Below are 17526 nucleotides of genomic sequence, written 5' to 3'. Positions count from 1 at the left end.
ATTTTTATATTTTAGTCTGAACTGTTCACGTGTGTGGATAAAGAAGGCACATGTTTGCACGCGTTAAACTATGGTAGTGACACGGTTGTTCCGCCTCACTTTATTACAAAAATCAGATCAACACACAATGTTTTTGCAAGATTCTTAGTGTCAAAGATAGAATATGCTTAACTTTAAATGTATAAATGTTACCAGCGAGTGTTAGTGTCAGAGACAAAGTGTTCCTTCAACAGCTAATTGACCTATCAACATATAAAACATTCCTTACAATGGATTCCTCCCCTAACTTTGTGACACAATTAACACAGAAAATTGAGTAGTGATAATCAGAAACGGTTAGAACTTCTAAGTAGACAGGAAAGCACTGGGAAGGGTTCCAGTGGTAGTGCTCTGCATGTTCTATCTATCTGTTTATTGGTTATCAGATTCTTTTCTGGGAGAGCTATGGTCATGCAAACTTTCGCTAGATTCTTCAGCATTTGGTTTGCCCTGTTTCATAGGATATGTAAGGGATAATCTTTACGAATAATATTCACTTATCAGCATAAAAACAGTAAACCCCAAGCATATGGACATATTATACAATTCGGGAACACCTCCAAAGATTAATACCCCAAACTAGAAATAGAGAACTTTTTTGCTTGAAACAAGTAGATGTGAGTTAAAGTAACCGTGCACACCAAGATAACTTGTGCAGTGAATTTCAATTTCAATATCAAGAAATTGTTAGTTGGACTGGCATACTAACCAATGGTGAATTCTTTAGAATTCGATTTTGCAACCCATAATTGTAAATAACCAAATTGCATGTCCTCTGCTTGAAAATTGGGAGACAGAGAGGACAGAGAAGATTTTACCTTGTTTTTGTCACGCCAGCCTAGTCCAAAACTTAGCAGACTAACTTTCCGGGTGGGGTTTTCAAACCTTGGGCTTTGTACACGACCAGTCCTACAAAAATAGGTTATGTCATAAATGCAACACGCTCGTTGTATTGACATTCCTTCCCCACAAATCCATGGAAACTAGGTTATGTCTAAGTCCAAGGACACAGATGACAGAACAAACATTATTCACGGTGAAGTACATGAGTATTAGCAGCCACAGCTCGTGTAAAACTTAAGATCAACCTTACACCTATATTATATGATCATATATAAAATTTTGAAGGTTTCCCAGAATACTATAAAATTAAGAACAACCAATCCTTTCAACAATTTTTATTTTATTTTGGAGTTACTTCCAGTTCAGCATTCGAGAAGTGCAAACAATGATATTTACCTTAGGAACACACTCTCTAACACATTCTTTCAAAAACACTTTTTCTAAATGGTTAAAATTTATTAAAAACTTCAAAATCACAAAAGAGAATCATTAAATATGATGTAGGACTCAATTTTTTTTCAATAAGAGAGAGTATGTTCAAAAGAGTATATCAAAGAGTGAGTTTCTAGCATTTCTCTTACCCAGAGACTTCAAGCCTTTCATTGAAGCCCCAGCTGCTTCATTGTTATTCAGTTTCATGATTTCATCAAGGAACCTTAAAACCATTTAGGACCATTATTTAAATTTTTCCTGCATTTCATAGTTTACCAACTACAACAAAAAAAATATTTAACTTTGTTTTGCAATGCAACATGGGTACTTAAAAGAGGCTACTGTTTTCATCTAGTTTTAAACCAGGACAATTATCTAAAGTTGTCTTACTATGCTATCTGCTATCTATCAAGGAAAAAGGGAAAAAATCTAAAAAAAAGGCCTGCTAATCATAATTTCACACAGTTTGTGAACAAAATTCTCAAGCAGGTTTATGAAATTACAATGCTTAATTGGTGATTCATACATGAAATTACAATGGTCTTAAGATATTAAATTCCAAGAGCTTGCAAAGGCAAATTATAGTTTATAACAAGCAATAACTAAACTAATTTCGACACAGAAGATATAATTGAATGCAGAATCCAATGTGATATCTAAAAATAAAATATATGTACCTTGGAGAAGAAAGTGCTTTGGATTGGCCAGATTCATATTGAAGGGTAGCCTCCAACATACTTTCTGCCATAACAACTCGCTTTTGCATCTCAGCAATTGATTGCATGGCCTTGTCATACTTTTCCTGCATATTTATTATACTGGAAATAGATGTAATCATGTCTAGTAAGATCCTTAACAGTTAGCAGCGTGGTTACTTATTTCTCTTTGGGAAATAGATCTACCCATCTTATTATAAAAGCTCTTCAATGCCATGGACATGCTGAGGGTATTTAGATTAAAACAAGGGTTAAATGTGTTTTAGGTCACCTAACTTTCAGTCAGAATTGGTTTTAGTTCATATACTTTAAGAACGGTGATTTTGGTCATTGTATTTTTTTATAATTTGTGAATTTGGTCTCTTTCCCCAGTATCCTAAGTTCCATAAAGAGAAAAAAAAAATTAGCAATTATAAAAAATACAAGGACCAAAATCATCATTTTTACAATATAGGGACTAAGACCAATTTTAACTGAAAATTGTGGGATCTAAAACACTTGATGGAGAAAAAGAGTGCTTCTCAATTTGTAGACATAAACAACTTTATCCATTTTAGCCAAAAACAAAAAAAATAAAACCTTCATCCACAGCCCATTGTAAACTAAAAACAACCAATTAGCAGAGAATATTTTCTTTCCCATGAGCATTACCAAGAGAAAAGGAATAAGAAAGAATATGATAGATATAACGAGATTTGGAGTATATCAGTTATTTTACTTCTTAACTACTTGTGCTTGCGTTCTTTTGTATCAGGCAATAGCATTAAAAGGATGCCTACTAAGTAGCACATGAAACATATAGAAGAGTACCCAAACCTGTATTGAACATTAGTAAACAAATGTCAGCTACATAATGGCTCTCAATGAAATTTAGATTTCAACAAGGAAACTCCCAATTTGATCATGATTCAAAAATGAAGTTTTTATTGTAATTTTTTTTGGGGAAACATTTGAAATGATATTCTAAGCATGATTCTGTTTACGAATTTTACTCTACAATAAACTGAAAAACAAACGACCAAAATCACAATGATCATAAGAGGGGGGAGAGACTACCTGAAGCACGTGAACTTCAAATTTATGAGCTGCAAGATCTTGCTCTGATCTTCTGCGAGCATCTTCAGTAACTTTTTGGTCCTGCTCTAGCCGCACTAGGACCTGTAGTATGGAGAAGATTTCAAACTTTTCTATACGACACATAAAGACATTCTTCTTAATCTCTATTTACTTATTCATTTTTGCATATAAGCTTACAGAAATAGACACTGTAGAAAACAGGTGCACACTAGAACCTGCAGCATGGCAGCTTCTTGTTCTTTCTTATCAGCAATGACTTGTTGTAGCTCAGCGACCTCCTGCTCCAACTGCTCAACCTGCATGATCACAAACATTTTGTAAACCACACAAGCCAAAAGACCAGAAGAAAAATGAGTTGGAGAGAAAAAGAAATCATAAACACAATTGTACATGGATACTGAACAAGCTTTCCTAGTATTTATGCCTTTTATGGGGTTCAATAAAAGTACTCTTAGCTGATTGAATGATTAAATGATATTTAAAACAAGCTTACTTATATTATTTATGCTAAAACATGCCTCAGGAATCGGTTTAGCATAATGATGTCTTCAAGATATAACAAAAAAAATGGTGGTGGTTGTTGGTGGGCAAGGATCTTTGAAGAGTAGAAAATGAAGGAATAGAAGGAAAGTGTGCACAATGTCTTCAAGGCGCCGACAAATACTTTCTTTCAGGATACATTAAAGACCCTTGAGTATGTCTTGCATTTTCAAAACTCAAGTCCTGACAACAGTGGTATTTACAGAATGATACTTTTGCTTCCACCTCTTGTGCACCAAAGGCCAAGAAAATGAATTTGTGAATGAATAGAGAGAATGCACAGTGGCCAGTGGGGAAAAATCTTAGAAAAGATTTGAATTTGGAGACTGCTCCTATTTATAGAAAATATGTGTCTATTCATGAAAAATTACATCTATTCAATTTATGTCATTTCATGAAAAGTCATACATTTTCAAGTAATGTCTATTCAATAAAAAGTCACACCTTTTCACTTTATGTCTTCTACGAAGAGTCATTTATTTCTAAATAGTTGTCTATGAAAAGACAGATTAAATGAAATAATACCAACTCTTTAATATTTAACAATACAACTTTTCATGAAAAAACACAATTATTCATACTTTGAAATATTCTCAATTGTTAAGGTTGGTGTGTAGTTATCTCAATCTAAAAATTCTCCCAATTTTCTCTCCATTTTCTAATGAAAAATACAGATTAACATGAAAGTGAATTCATTTCAGGACTTTCTCCCTATCCTATTTTTCATGATTCTTCATTTAAATTAATAGTCTTTCATGTCATGTTTCTTGTTTGGCATCTAGTCACCAAGGTCATGTCCTTCTGACAATCTTCAATCATGCTTTTTGGTTACATCCATCTCCTTCAACAGTTTCATCCTCCCCCACCTCCCTTATTACTAAATGTACTTCTCTTCCCTTTTGTTAATAACTTTATTTAAATACCTTTTTCCCTTTTCTCCATCTTTTCACCAGTTCAAAATTCAAATACTCCTCTCTTCCCTCTTCCTTTTACTTCTCCCTGTTCCCTCTTTTTCCTTTCCTATTATTCTGCAATGCTTTTCGTTTCCCTTTACTCTTCCTTCTCCGCTGATGTTCTTCCTCCACCACATTATTCTCTTCCTATTTTCCATTTCTGCATTTCATCCTATTATTTATTTTTTGTTTCTGTAGCTTATTCTGAAAATTTATTCCTAGAACATTGTTTTATTTGTATCTAGAAACTAGTTTAATGTCTATTTTAAAAAATCTGAATATAAATTAAAATAGTAAAAAACTCCATTTTGTCAACTTCAATTGACAACAATAGAAAACAACTTCCGTGGCTGGGATTGGGACATAGCTTCTCCCCTTCTTATTTCTTCAATGAAGGGTTCTCAAAGAAAGAATACTGTTGCATATTTATTGTCTCGCTGGAGAATAGTGTTTTGAGGAGGAATGCACCCACATATCTCTCATATGAGGGTTCATTGTGTTTCTACCATGAAGTCTGCTTCATTGTGTTTCTACCCTTGTGGTTATTGTTCATTCATCTCCGCTAACTTGTGTTGAACCATGGATGTCTGGCTTCTTTTGGCTGCGTTTTGCCATAACTTGTGCTCAAATCTATGTGATTTCTCTATGTTCATTACATTTGATGTGTTTGGTTTATCCTGCAACTTTCCAAAGATATAAACCTGGCCCTGCAGCTTTACCAAATATATCAACTGGCCCCATGGCTTTCCTAGAGATATGAGCCTGGCACTACAACTTTAACAGAAATATCTGCTGACCCTGTGACTTTCCCAGATAAATCAACCTGGCTCTGCAACTTTCCCAAATATATGAGCCTGGTCCTATGGCTTTCCTAGAGACATTAACCTGGCATTGCGACTTTACTAGAAGTATTTGCTAGCATTGCGGCAATCCTAGAGAATTATCTTGTCACCATCCCTCAAATTATATTATTTGATTTTTTCTTCTAAAAGCTATATTCTTAACAAGCTTTAGCTTAAGGGATAGTGTTAAAATATGTGAAAATATCTTAGATTACCTTTGTTACAAGTTTAGTTTTCCTATTTTCTCACTATCTTCTAGGACCAGTTACCTTGTTACCTTATCTTATCATGATTTCCTGAGTACTTAAGATTATGATTAATACAAATAAGGACTAATGCTCAAAGTTTATGAACATCCCATCGCATTGTAATACATCTCAATGTTAATTCAGTGTACCATTCTCTTTTATCTCTCTTCTCCCTCTTTACCTAATCTCTTAATTTCAACAGCTTCAAATATATCAACAACAATCAAGCCTAATACCATTGGTGGGGTCAACTACATGGATTGCCCAATGCCTTTTGGTTCCATCAAAAATCAAACTTCATAAAATCCATATAGATTAAGGTCTTTTTTAATGATTTCTCATGTTTTCTTTAGTCTTCTTCTGCCCCTATTAATCAGACTACTTCCATTTGATCCACTTTTTGCACAAGGATGTTTGTGTGAGAGAGAAAGGGAGAGAGAGAGAAATATTGATCAGCAGATCTTATCATGAAGATCAAGTTTAAAACACAAATTATATGGCTTTTTTTAAGTGGTCATGTGAACTTAAGCAACTTTTAATCTTGATAATTCATATAGACTTGTATGCCAAAATTTACTCAATATATATGGATGTATGAGCAAGAAGAAAAAATAAATTCTATTTTATTTTTACACATTTAATACGCATGGATGACCTCAATAAAATACCAAAAATATGAAAGATCACACAATATGATGAATCATCCAAATGGATATACCCTTGCACTTAATTGCAGACGATTATCTTCCTTCACCATCTCCATTAAAGCTGTTTCTAGCTCCTCAGCTCTGTTCAAGGTTGGAAACACACATTGAAATGAATTCATAAGATATCATGAAAATCTAACATTACTGCATGCATAAAGTTATCATATTAACAGAGCCGCATGGGGCATGAAGAGGGAGACATACAAATAAGACATCAAAAGTGCTAAAGGCAATGCATTATAAAGATTTATTAAGTGGTTTGGTGCAACCTAATAGCGGTGTAAGTATTTATAGCATGTTGGCAACAATGGATAAGTTCTAAGGGCCTAAGGGTGGTGCAACCTAATAGCGGTGCAAGTATTTAGTGGATATTGGTCGGCCAGGGCTAAGTTCTAAGGACCACCATTGAGTACTCGTGGATCGAAAATGTTTCAACTTGAGGGGAAGCATACAACGTGGAAGACACTCTCTTGAAGGTCAGATTGTTGGAGTACTAGTGTGAAAGTTGAGTAACATATAAGTGAAAAGACTCGTAAACCTAATGCCTTAAGGCTTTGGATTGAATGTAGTGTCAACTGTCAAGTTTACTTGTGTAATTTGTTAGTGACCTATTAGTGAAAATTTCCCTAATGTTTTTACCCCCCTTCGTATTTCCTGACACTAAAAAGATATGAGGGTTGTAGCAGCAATGAAGGCCACACAAGAAAATAAGAAACAACACAATCAGAAATAACTTCCCAGACAGACTTCTATATAGAATCCCTCAATTCCAAGGATTCTCAACTTCAGATTTTTGGAAAACTAAAAATTTCTCTTGCACCAAACGCCCCCTTAATTCCATGGATTTTCAACCTGATCCACTAAAATAATGTACATTTAGTTAACCATATCTACATTTACAGCTTAACAGTTTTTGCAATTATATTCTAGAAACCTTCTAGCAACTTTCCTTTATAACTAGCAAGCTGAACAAAACATCAGTTTTGAAAGAGCTAGAATTAGAATTTGAACACCAAAGAAACTATAACCTGAGTATGGCAGATCTTTTCTCCTCCATCAATCTGCATAATTCAACCTTCAACCAAACCACCTGCACAGAAGCAGTTAATGATTGAAACTTAAAGAGTTGTACAAGAGCTGGTTATAATAGAGAAACTATTTATAGGCAAAATACTAAAGATAACTGAATCCAAAATTAAGCCAGAAAATTAGACTATGAAATGTAATGAATGTAATATGTAATATATATTATTGACCATCACGAATATATAATTAACTAATGAAGCTGTGGTAGAAGCATTGGAAAAACTACTGTCATACACTGCCAACCAACACAGGAAGAATACAATAGAATATATTCAATGAGTTTCTGATGCGTAAGATTTAATTCTATTTAAAAGGGGAAAATTCAGGAATATAAAAAAAACAAATAAAAAAACCACTAAAGAGCAAGCATATGTCAGAAAATTATTCAATATCATCTTATTCTGATTTCTTTTCAATCTTTTAAGCGGAACTGAAACAAATGATACAGACAGAGTCACAACATGACTGCAGCAATGATAAAAAATGAACTTAACCAATGAAGCATATTATGACCAACAGAAAATTATTCATGCTCACATTTCACAATAAGAGTCTGATTTCACATTGTAAAGATGCTAGCACCTTTTACCACTATTAAGTTAACTGTTAACCTGACTAGAGATAGAATAAGACAAAAGTCACATCTTGAAGGCATCAACAGTCAACAGTATACTAAGGTGAATTTATAAGTCAAAGTTGTGTTTAATGGTTAGTTAAATTTCAATATACTTCACAAATATAGGCCTTTCTGCAGGGAGGGGGGAATGGAAGAAGAAAGTGAATGTTGAGGTGTAGACTGTAGAGGAGGCAACCTGTTCCTGGAGATGTGGTAGGGAACCCACTTCTGAATCAACATTGAGACTATTGAGCATTTCATCTAAATTAGAGGAATGGGATTCCAACTGCACATTTCCATCAGCTACCGTATCACTTCCTTCAGTGAGTATTCTTTCCTCTTCCAATGACCCTGGGTCATGTTTGAAACTGTACAATTTAGATGCAAGCCCTTTCGAATCCTTCCAAGCCCTTCCCTTTTTTGATCTTTCTTCTATGACATCTAACACAGATGGCAGGTGTTTTTCTCTCAGTTCCTTTAGTCTGGCCTCAGTCACTGCTAGATAACCCATACAAGCAGTAAAGACAAGCTGGCTGCTATCAAATGTTGAACCAACAAGTGATTGAAACAATGTAATTGCATCACCAGCATCTTTTGTTGTAACTAATGCAGGACCTAGAATACGAGATAAAAATTGTGTTACATTAAGGAAGATATAAACAATAATTTAATTTAGTTTACTACTTACAGATGCTAGTTTGCTCAGATCACTCATAAACACAGGAAATCAAAATTCAATACCATATAATTCCATTAGAGCCAGTGCTGTTCGAAATAGCATAACACGGTTCCCTTCAAATAGTAGCACATCCCAAACTCGAAGAACTAAGATTGAGAAACAAGGCATAAGATAACATTTAAGAATATACAAAATTCAAAATCAATGCTGTAATATTAAAAGAAAAGATTCACTCCGTATAAATCTCACCACTTTCCCAAGGAATTATGTTTACAAAGATTGATAGAAACCAAGATCCAGATATCCATGCCACCTGCACTCCCAAGTAATCCAGATGATTAACTGCACCAAAAGCATCAGTAGAATAAAAAAATATCCAAACTGATTCAGAGAGACAATTACAAGAAGATTACTGAAGAGCAAAGATAATAAATACAAACCCAGTTTAGGAAATCTTTCACGCATTAATTCCTCAAAAATAAGCTGGTCCACCTGGCACATTAAAAGCTTCCATCATTGGCAAAGAGAATTACAAGTACCTTAATACTACAATTATCCAAAAGACATGTGACTCAAGAAACAGGATAAAGAATGTGTCCTTTTTTAAAAAGAAAAAAAGATAGAAACTTGATCATTACTTGAGATTCAATCATATCCTCAGTATAATAGCCTGCAAAATATTCATCAATAATGCCAGCAAATGCCCTGAGATCCCAATTAAACATTAGATAATATAAACAGAAGACAAACCAAGTGTTTTTTGTTAAACAATACAAAGATATTATCATGTCTTTAAATAGACAGCATTTTTAAAAGATTGAGTTTACCTAATAATCAATTACCAAAAGAAGAAAATCAGTGAAAGTATATGTGGACAAGTCTGGACAGATCTGCACTGGTACACTTAAGCCCACAGTTATGCAGACCAACTAGTATAGGCCCACATTTAAATGAGCTTGCATTCAACCAACCCACAATTAAACAGATCCGTGCACATACCTATGAATCCTTTTTTCCCCACTCAAAATATTAGATTTGTGGGCTGGTCCAAATGGTACACTTAAGCCCACAGTTATGTAGACCAACTAGTATAGGCCCACATTTAAATGAGCTTGCATTCAACCAACCCACAATTAAACAGATCCACACACATACCTATGAATCTTTTTTTCCCCTCTCAAAATATTAGATTTGTGGGCTGGTCCAAATGGTCTGTGGGCCAGTCCAAAAATATTTTTACTAACACAGAAGATTTGTACATATACATGTGGGTAAATGGGTTTGGTTAAACAGGTTGATCTGCAAAGTCACAGGCCAAATCCATTCAACTGCATATTTCACAAATCAATCTGCGTACATCTGCAATTAAACAAACCAAGATTTTGCCTAGCCCAGGCTATTGTCTATGCTGGAAAGAGGGACTGACAAGGGGAAAATATTAGAAAGCTTTGCAAACCTACCAAAAGGCATTTTCTTCTGGCATAAGAAGTAGCAATAAACCAGCAAAGAAATTCATTGCCTGCATGAATTACAATAACAAAATTTAATGACAGAATATGATGATGATGATGACAACAGTAAAGATTACCATTACCACCAGTGAAGAAATTGTTAGATACCATCAAACTCAACAACCACCACCACCAACCAAAACACAAGAGCAACAACTATGGGAATGCATGGTCAAAAATCTATGGTCAGTACATTACACCTCACACTTCACAAGACATACAAAATTTTCAATTGACTTAGGCTTTAGGCTTTAAGCATTCAACATTTTTCTAGCAAACATACAGTTAAGTTTGAAGGGGGTACTAACATGAAGCAGGAACCCTGGAACTCTCAAGATACACTATATTGAAATGCATTAACATATTAAAGCTTATACCAAAAGTAATTGAAAAAGGCATTAAATCAATAAATGATGACTAGAATTTAGCAGGCAGGGTTTAGCAGACCACTAGCAATAATGTTAGAGATCCAGCCATAAGTTGAAGAGACCTGACTAGTATGAAAACCTATACCAAAGTTTTAAGTTGATTTCTAGGCATCATCTATGTTTTAGACTTATTTTCTGTTTATTCAATTGCTTAACCCTAGGACCACCAAATGGAATCTTAACAAATCTTGTCCTACAACCAAATATCTTGAGGATGCAAATTGGTCAGTATCAAGTAATTACTGACTTAATGATCTTTAAAAAGCACAATGCCCACCTTGACCATAGTTCACCATTGTCACAGAAGCATAAACAATATATACATATGTGTGTGTGTGTGTTTGAGAGAGGGGGGGGGGGGGGGGGGGGGGAGAGAAGTAGAGAGAGGGCCAGCAAGACAATTTGGTTTGCAAACTAGTCATTAATAGTATAACACATAAACCAGGCAGCATTTTTTTAAGTTATTCCAGCCTAAACATGTTTTTCATTAAGTGTTCTGCCATGGTTCACAAAAAATTGTTTAGCTTCTTATTTTGACAGTTTTTTCCCCCATTGTGTTTTTCATTTTCAAGAACAGTAGTTCTTTATCAAAAGATAACACTGAATACAGTAAAGCATAAATTTCAACATAACACAAGAAACCGAAGGAGATTTGAAATTTGAAAATTATGAGACAAATGAAATCCAAAAGAACTTTTCAGTTTTTCAGAACATTAACAGCTATAAACACATTTTGTAGTCCTTGAAAGAAAACTTCCATCATCAGTAATATGTCATAATTTGTAAAGGTTGACAATTAAGTACCCTAAATGTTGAAGAAATTACACTCAACATTTATCTCTATGCAAATTAATTTCAATAATACATGAAATATTTATTCTCTATATAAACTGTAGCAAAAAACATATAGAAAAGAACAAAAAAAATTACACACAGATTTTCATTTACATCATCAATAACAGGAAATTTTAATAAAAGGGAAAGTGACCCAGTCCCAAACAGCTTTTGGAGATTATAACTTTGAATTTTCCAATGGCACCACATATTTCAGTTTATTTAACCCTTTGCATGGAAAATACTTATTAGGATAGGGATGGAAATTGTATGAGTGAGAAGTCTGATGAAGCTTGAATATTAGGAAGTAATAGCAGTATTTTCCAAGAAAAACTCTTTTGAACTCCAAATCCAATTACCTGACAGTACCCAACCTCAGGGTTATGTCGAGCATATGCTAGTAGTAAACGCCTCAAGGAATTTCTGCCATTTTCATCCAAAGCAGGGTGACCTGGGAAAGTTCGTGGTAAGTCCTGAGAATGAAAAGTAAGGTTTAGTCTAAGGAGAGAGCCAGTATGCAATATAAAGCATAAGATGCAGCACGTACAAATCAAAATAAAGTCCAAGGCGCATGCAGCTAATGACCTTCTCAATCTGCTTTTTCCATTTCCCAAATGCAGCAGATGAGACATCTTGCTCCTCACTTTCATCACGAGCTAACAGATCCTCATAATAGCTCTCCACCCGTCGTTTCTTCACACCTACAAAGGCTTGCCAGACCTGTAACAGCAATATTGTAGTGTAGGGACGGTTGCAGTATTTTTTTCTCCAACAAAAGTAGACACTTAAGTGAATTAGAACCATTTTACCTCTCCTCTAAGATCCTTTGGGACTCCTCCTTGAACAAGGGATTCCAGTTCTTTCCATCGAGAGAAAAGTTCAGGCAAGTTTTGATCTACTAAAGCATTTTCTGCCCTTGAGCCATTTATACCATCATCTACAGGTTCAGATTCTTCTATTGATGGAAGATGGACATTAATTCCATTTATTTTCCCACCTTTCATTTGTTTCCCCTTCTTTATACGAGAACTAAATATTTCTTCAATGGTAATAAGAGATGGCCTAATTTCGGCCCAGCGTTGAACCTCACAAGTCTTTCTTTCTTCTGAATGGTGCTGTTCCTTTCCAGAGTTATTTCCCGTGGCACTATAACAAATAAAATTCCTGCCACTTGAATCATCCCCTTCACTAACCCTCCCTGGACTAGTACCCTCTTTTATCTCAGTACCTCCAGAAGTCGTCCTGTCACTTGAGTCACCTCCTTTGCTAACCCTATCTTGAATTGTCTCTTCTATTATCTCATTACCCTCAGCAGACTTCCTGACAACAATAGTCTCTTCCTCTAACTCAGAAAACTGCCTCCCACTTGAATCATCCCCATTACTTAGCTTATGCGGATTTCTCTCTTCTCTTACCTCGTTACTTTCGGGTTCAGCCTTCAATGTATCTTTATGTTCGTTCTCAGAAGTTGGTTCAGATGATTCAGCTACCTGTTCAAGGAAGTCACTCCATTTATCTGATCTCTCATCTTCCTCCTCCTAATACAATGAATATATCAGTCCAGGGATGATCATTAAATTGAATTTGTGCTACTTATTCTCAGAATTGCAAAGGATAACATCAAAGGGCTAAAATGCAATGCTTTTGTTGTTTAGGATCATAGTTTATTGAAATCATAAGGAAAGAATATTAAAATGTTGTCTATAAATTCATTTATTTCTTATGTTAGTGTCATACTGCACAAGGAACATCTAGGCAATTATTAGAGGGTGAGCCTTATCGCAACAGTGAGCTTGTTGCCTTGTAGCCTAGAGGTCATGGTTCAAATCCTGGAAACAGCCTCTCTCTGCTTTTGGAGCTAAACCTATGTATGTGTACATCAACCCTCCCCCAACCCACTAATTGGGAGTCTCACGCACTGGGCTGCCCATGTCTAATCATATGGCTGCACACATTATGCATCTTTTTTTGACCTATTTTTTTCTCAAAAGAGAAGACACTTGACTTGACATTAGCTAATGTTGAGTTAATGTTGTAAGTTATTTATTCTTCATCTTCTTGTTGCAACTACTCCCTTTGTCACTTCAGGAGTTTTAATTTATTTCAAATTATTTATTACTTTGGAAAATCAAGAAAGCATTAATTACATATTTCCAATAAAATCCCTTATTTATCGATCACCTAAACGCTTAATTAATCGCAATACACTCTAACTCTTTTAATAAAGGTATTTTAGTTTAAAAAGACTATTATGTCATAGTGATTGGTGGAATTAATAATTTTCTTAAGTTATGCATCATACTTTACAGGACAAATAATTTGAAATGGAAGGAGCAATAATTACAGGATGATTAACTCAGAATCATCAGTCACTGCAGGCAAAGGTTTGTCATTCTTTACTATTTATTATTTAACAAAAGCACTCGTGGGGAAGGATAAACTCCTTTCATTATTTACCCAATAAAGGAACTATGTCTTTTGAATAATGATGAACCTTAAAGCGCTGCTATTTCACTATACTGATCATGGGCAAATGATACATTTATTATATCCCAAAAAAAATGTGTTCGTGCATGTGTACTTGAATATGGGATTGAAACATTAAGCATGGATCAACAGACACATGAAAGAAAAACTTAACTAGTATAATCAATACCTTATAGATGGAAGAATACTCCCTGTATGTTTGTGCGTATTGAGGCCTTAATGCAAATCCATAAGAATCCCTGTAAAACAATACGTGTAATTATTGTTGTGTCAGATAGAAAGAAAAAAAATGGAACATAGTACCACCATTTCCAAAACCAGAAATAAACCATTTCACACAACACAACAGGTAAACTACAATTTCTAGAGAAATGCCTAGCATCACAATCTCTGAACTTTTCTCTGTTATTATTGATTGAAATTTGTTGTGAATTACAAAATTGTGTAGGTCTCACTTTTTATTTAACGAATATCACTTATGATTTTGTCAATAAATTTTAATATGTTAAAAAGAGTATCTTAAAAATAATGTTCTTAGTACTTCTCTAATTTTCTCTAAATCAAATTGCAGTCCCACGGCTAACAAAAAGGAGAAGAGAGAGAGGGAAAGGTCGTAAATTCGATTTTTCCCGCTAAAAAAAAACTAATAATTAACGCTAACATTTGATGATAAAAAAAAAATTTGCAGTCCGACGGCGAATACACACACATAACCCATGCATGGTTATAATTATACCATATACGCACGCTACCTGGAATCAACCTCCAATGAGCGCTTACTCAGTAAGGACAACAACATACTTTAAGAACAGGTACAGTTCTACAGCCCATAGCTTTCGCTCTGAAAGCCAAACCAACAGAGCTAACCCTACCACCACAACATTTCAACATCCAACCAATTACAAAGATTCTAAAATGAACTATTATTGACTAAAGAAATTTTCAGTTATCGTGTTCCGAATTTATGATCGGCATAATAAAAACCGAGTCGACAAAAAAAAAACTGTTGTGTTGTTTCTCAGTTGGCGTGGACGGTAACTGCTTCGAAGAAACGTTCCAAAATGGATCCGAAGCGCTGGAGAAGGCGTGAAAATTGTGATGATTGTATGTTACGTGTAAAGGCGTACCTCTTGGGTTCGAGGCTGTGGAGGAGATTGAAACTGAAGTGCGCCATGTTCGGATGCGTTGGCGCGAAGATGAAGAGAGAGAAGGATTAGGGTTTGGTGAGATTGTTACGGAGGAGGATGAAAGGGTAACTAACTGAATCTTCCTTCTTTGTAGCTCTCTCTGTATCGACGTTATAAATCAACTTCGGTTGCCGCTGGTTTCTTGCAACATGTGAGTGTTTGCAGTAGTAGCCGTTGATGGTATGTTGCCACGTGTCGCCTTGAGAAAGCCCCTTATTAATATTTTTGTATTGAATACTTATTAAATTATCTATAAGTATTAACGAAGATAATCATTCTTTGTACACATTTCTAAATTATTAAATTATCTATAACTATAACGAAGATAATCATTTTTTTTATTGTATACATTTCTAAATTATCCTTATAAACTGCTGACATTATTTTCATTAACTGCTTTTTCTTGTCATAACAAAAAAACATATTTCTATTTTATTCATAGAAATAAAATATAAGTATTATGAAATTTATAATAATTCACACTAGTACACTACATTCAATTAATTAAACTAGATCAATTTGATAACATATCTCTTCTTACATTTTTTTAGTCGTCCTCTGTCTTTTTTACTAATGTAATAATGACTTTAATTAACATCGACTTACAAATTTAATTTTATTTTAAAAAAAACTTACAAATTTAATTATATAATTTCATGTGGTAAAAATATTAGTTTTTGTAATAATTTTTTAATATCCCAAAAAATTACATATAAAGTGAATTTTAATTGATTACTAATGTAAACCTTTTTAGACCAATAATATATAAAATTGAATTTTATGAAAAAAAAAAGTAATAATTAAAAGCATTTTTAACACATTTTTTTAACGAAATAAAAAATATTTTTTATCTAATACATTTAATTCATTATATCAAAGTATAAAAATGATTTAAATTCAATATATATTAAATAATTTGAAATATTTAATAAATTGCATTTAATTTCATTAATTAGTTCTTTTAAAATTTTAAATATTTATTTAATTATGTATTGAAAATAATTTTTATAGACATGTATAAAAAAAAATACAATTAAGCACGAATTATCATTTTTAACTAGTTATTATAAAAATTAATAAATTTATTATTTATAGCGGATTATAAGTAGGTGATGGCACAAAAATAATTATATTATCATGTGTATATTATTTATTATTGAAAATATATTATACAAGTTACAAAATAAAAAGACATAAAAGAATTATATTAACTCTAATTTACTCTCTCAAAAAAAAAAAAAGGAGGAAAAAAAAACTCTAACGTTAACTTCTATTTTAACGGAAAGATCAAACAAACACTAAATAAAAACTCATCAACGACCTTAATAAAACTCTAGAGACACATGTCATATCAAGATATACATGTAGATTTAATTGCTTTCCCTTTACCGGCCATCCAAGGGTTATTTTCGTCGTATTATGATATTATTTTCTACCTACTACCAAATGAACATCAATTATGACCCCTCAACAAGCATAAAAAGTTTTGAGTTTTTTTTTTTTTAGAGGGTAAGTTTTTTGAGTTGAATAATTGTTCTGTGGATCAACTTAAATGATATTTCATGAGTAAATATGTTGTGATAATTAAGCCAAATTAAATTATATCTCATGATTATTTTTTTTCTTAATCTTTGATTCATTAGTGGAAAAGAACGCTAATTAATTTAAAGAAGCTTGTCAGAAAGCATGTCTAATTAATAATTATTTTTGTCAAATATTAAATTTAAATAGTATCCAAACAAATACTTGTGTCTCATAATTTGATTTAGATGATTAAATATGTTCTTAGAAAAAAGAAATGTTGAGTAATTTTTTTAAAAGATTGAGTAAATTTTATTAAACTTCAAGAAAATAGTATTTTGTCTTTGAAAATTTAGGTTAATTATATTTTTAGTCCCTGAAACTTAAAATAAATTTGTTTTTAGTCTCCTGGTCCTGTATAAAAAAAAATCATTTTAGTCCCTCGAGTTTTTTTTTTTTTTAATTTGAGAGACTATAATTTTTTTAAAAAAAAATTAAGCGATCAACATTTAATTCACCCCAAATTTCAGGTACTAAAAAATAATTAATTATGTTTATATTAGTTAACAAATTCTGGGCCAATCCTCTGGAAGAAAGTACAGTCTCCTCATTTCCATGGCCTGGATGTACCTGAAAAGTTCCCGTCTTCTGCAGTTAAATGTATTAATAATTCGAAAATGCTTTCAGCACAATGTTTTTTCACAACCAAGTACGTACAATTTCCATGCAATAAAGCTTTGCTGGCATGTCTAAGGTCACGGACACTTAAGATATCAAAGC

The 17526-nt window shown here is 33.4% G+C and overlaps 1 protein-coding gene across 8 annotated transcripts; it reads right to left on the bottom strand.

The window, feature by feature from the left end:
* Positions 1-144: 144 nt before the first annotated feature.
* Positions 145-15361, bottom strand: LOC100805928 (TBC1 domain family member 8B). 8 transcript variants are annotated; one of them, XM_014762975.3, is made up of 19 exons: positions 15166-15322; positions 14791-14906; positions 14208-14277; positions 12361-13089; positions 12137-12271; positions 11911-12024; positions 10239-10297; positions 9417-9483; positions 9219-9270; positions 9028-9120; positions 8841-8924; positions 8296-8714; positions 7426-7487; positions 6409-6478; positions 3323-3403; positions 3087-3188; positions 1992-2116; positions 858-948; positions 145-489 (listed from the first exon to the last, which is right to left on the bottom strand). In XM_014762975.3, exons 2-19 carry the CDS (start codon positions 14835-14837, stop codon positions 412-414), a joined length of 2478 nt encoding a protein of 825 aa, XP_014618461.1. In that variant the 5' UTR covers positions 14838-14906; positions 15166-15322; the 3' UTR covers positions 145-411. The 8 variants fall into 8 exon arrangements, 5 of the variants coding, with proteins under 5 accessions (XP_014618461.1, XP_003536976.1, XP_040862263.1 ...); XM_003536928.5 differs by lacking the exon at positions 14791-14906 and having other exon boundaries at positions 15166-15357; XM_041006329.1 differs by lacking the exons at positions 145-489; positions 858-948; positions 14791-14906 and having other exon boundaries at positions 1993-2846; positions 15166-15361.
* Positions 15362-17526: the final 2165 nt, after the last annotated feature.

Source organism: Glycine max, chromosome 10, assembly GCF_000004515.6.
Source record: "Glycine max cultivar Williams 82 chromosome 10, Glycine_max_v4.0, whole genome shotgun sequence".
NCBI lineage: Eukaryota > Viridiplantae > Streptophyta > Magnoliopsida > Fabales > Fabaceae > Glycine > Glycine max.
The sequence above is the reverse complement of the archived record's forward strand: the minus strand, read 5'-3'. Positions and strand labels throughout refer to the sequence as shown.

Bases quoted from the DNA above. Each gene is read 5' to 3' on its own strand.
- LOC100805928 (XM_003536928.5), bottom strand. From the start codon at position 15,212: ATGGCGCACTTCAGTTTCAATCTCCTCCACAGCCTCGAACCCAAGAG. The intron at 14,278-15,165 runs GTACGCCTTTAC...ATTGTTTTACAG, and splicing joins CACAGCCTCGAACCCAAGAG to GGATTCTTATGGATTTGCAT. The intron at 6,479-7,425 runs GTTATAGTTTCT...AACCTTGAACAG, and splicing joins AAAAGATCTGCCATACTCAG to AGCTGAGGAGCTAGAAACAG.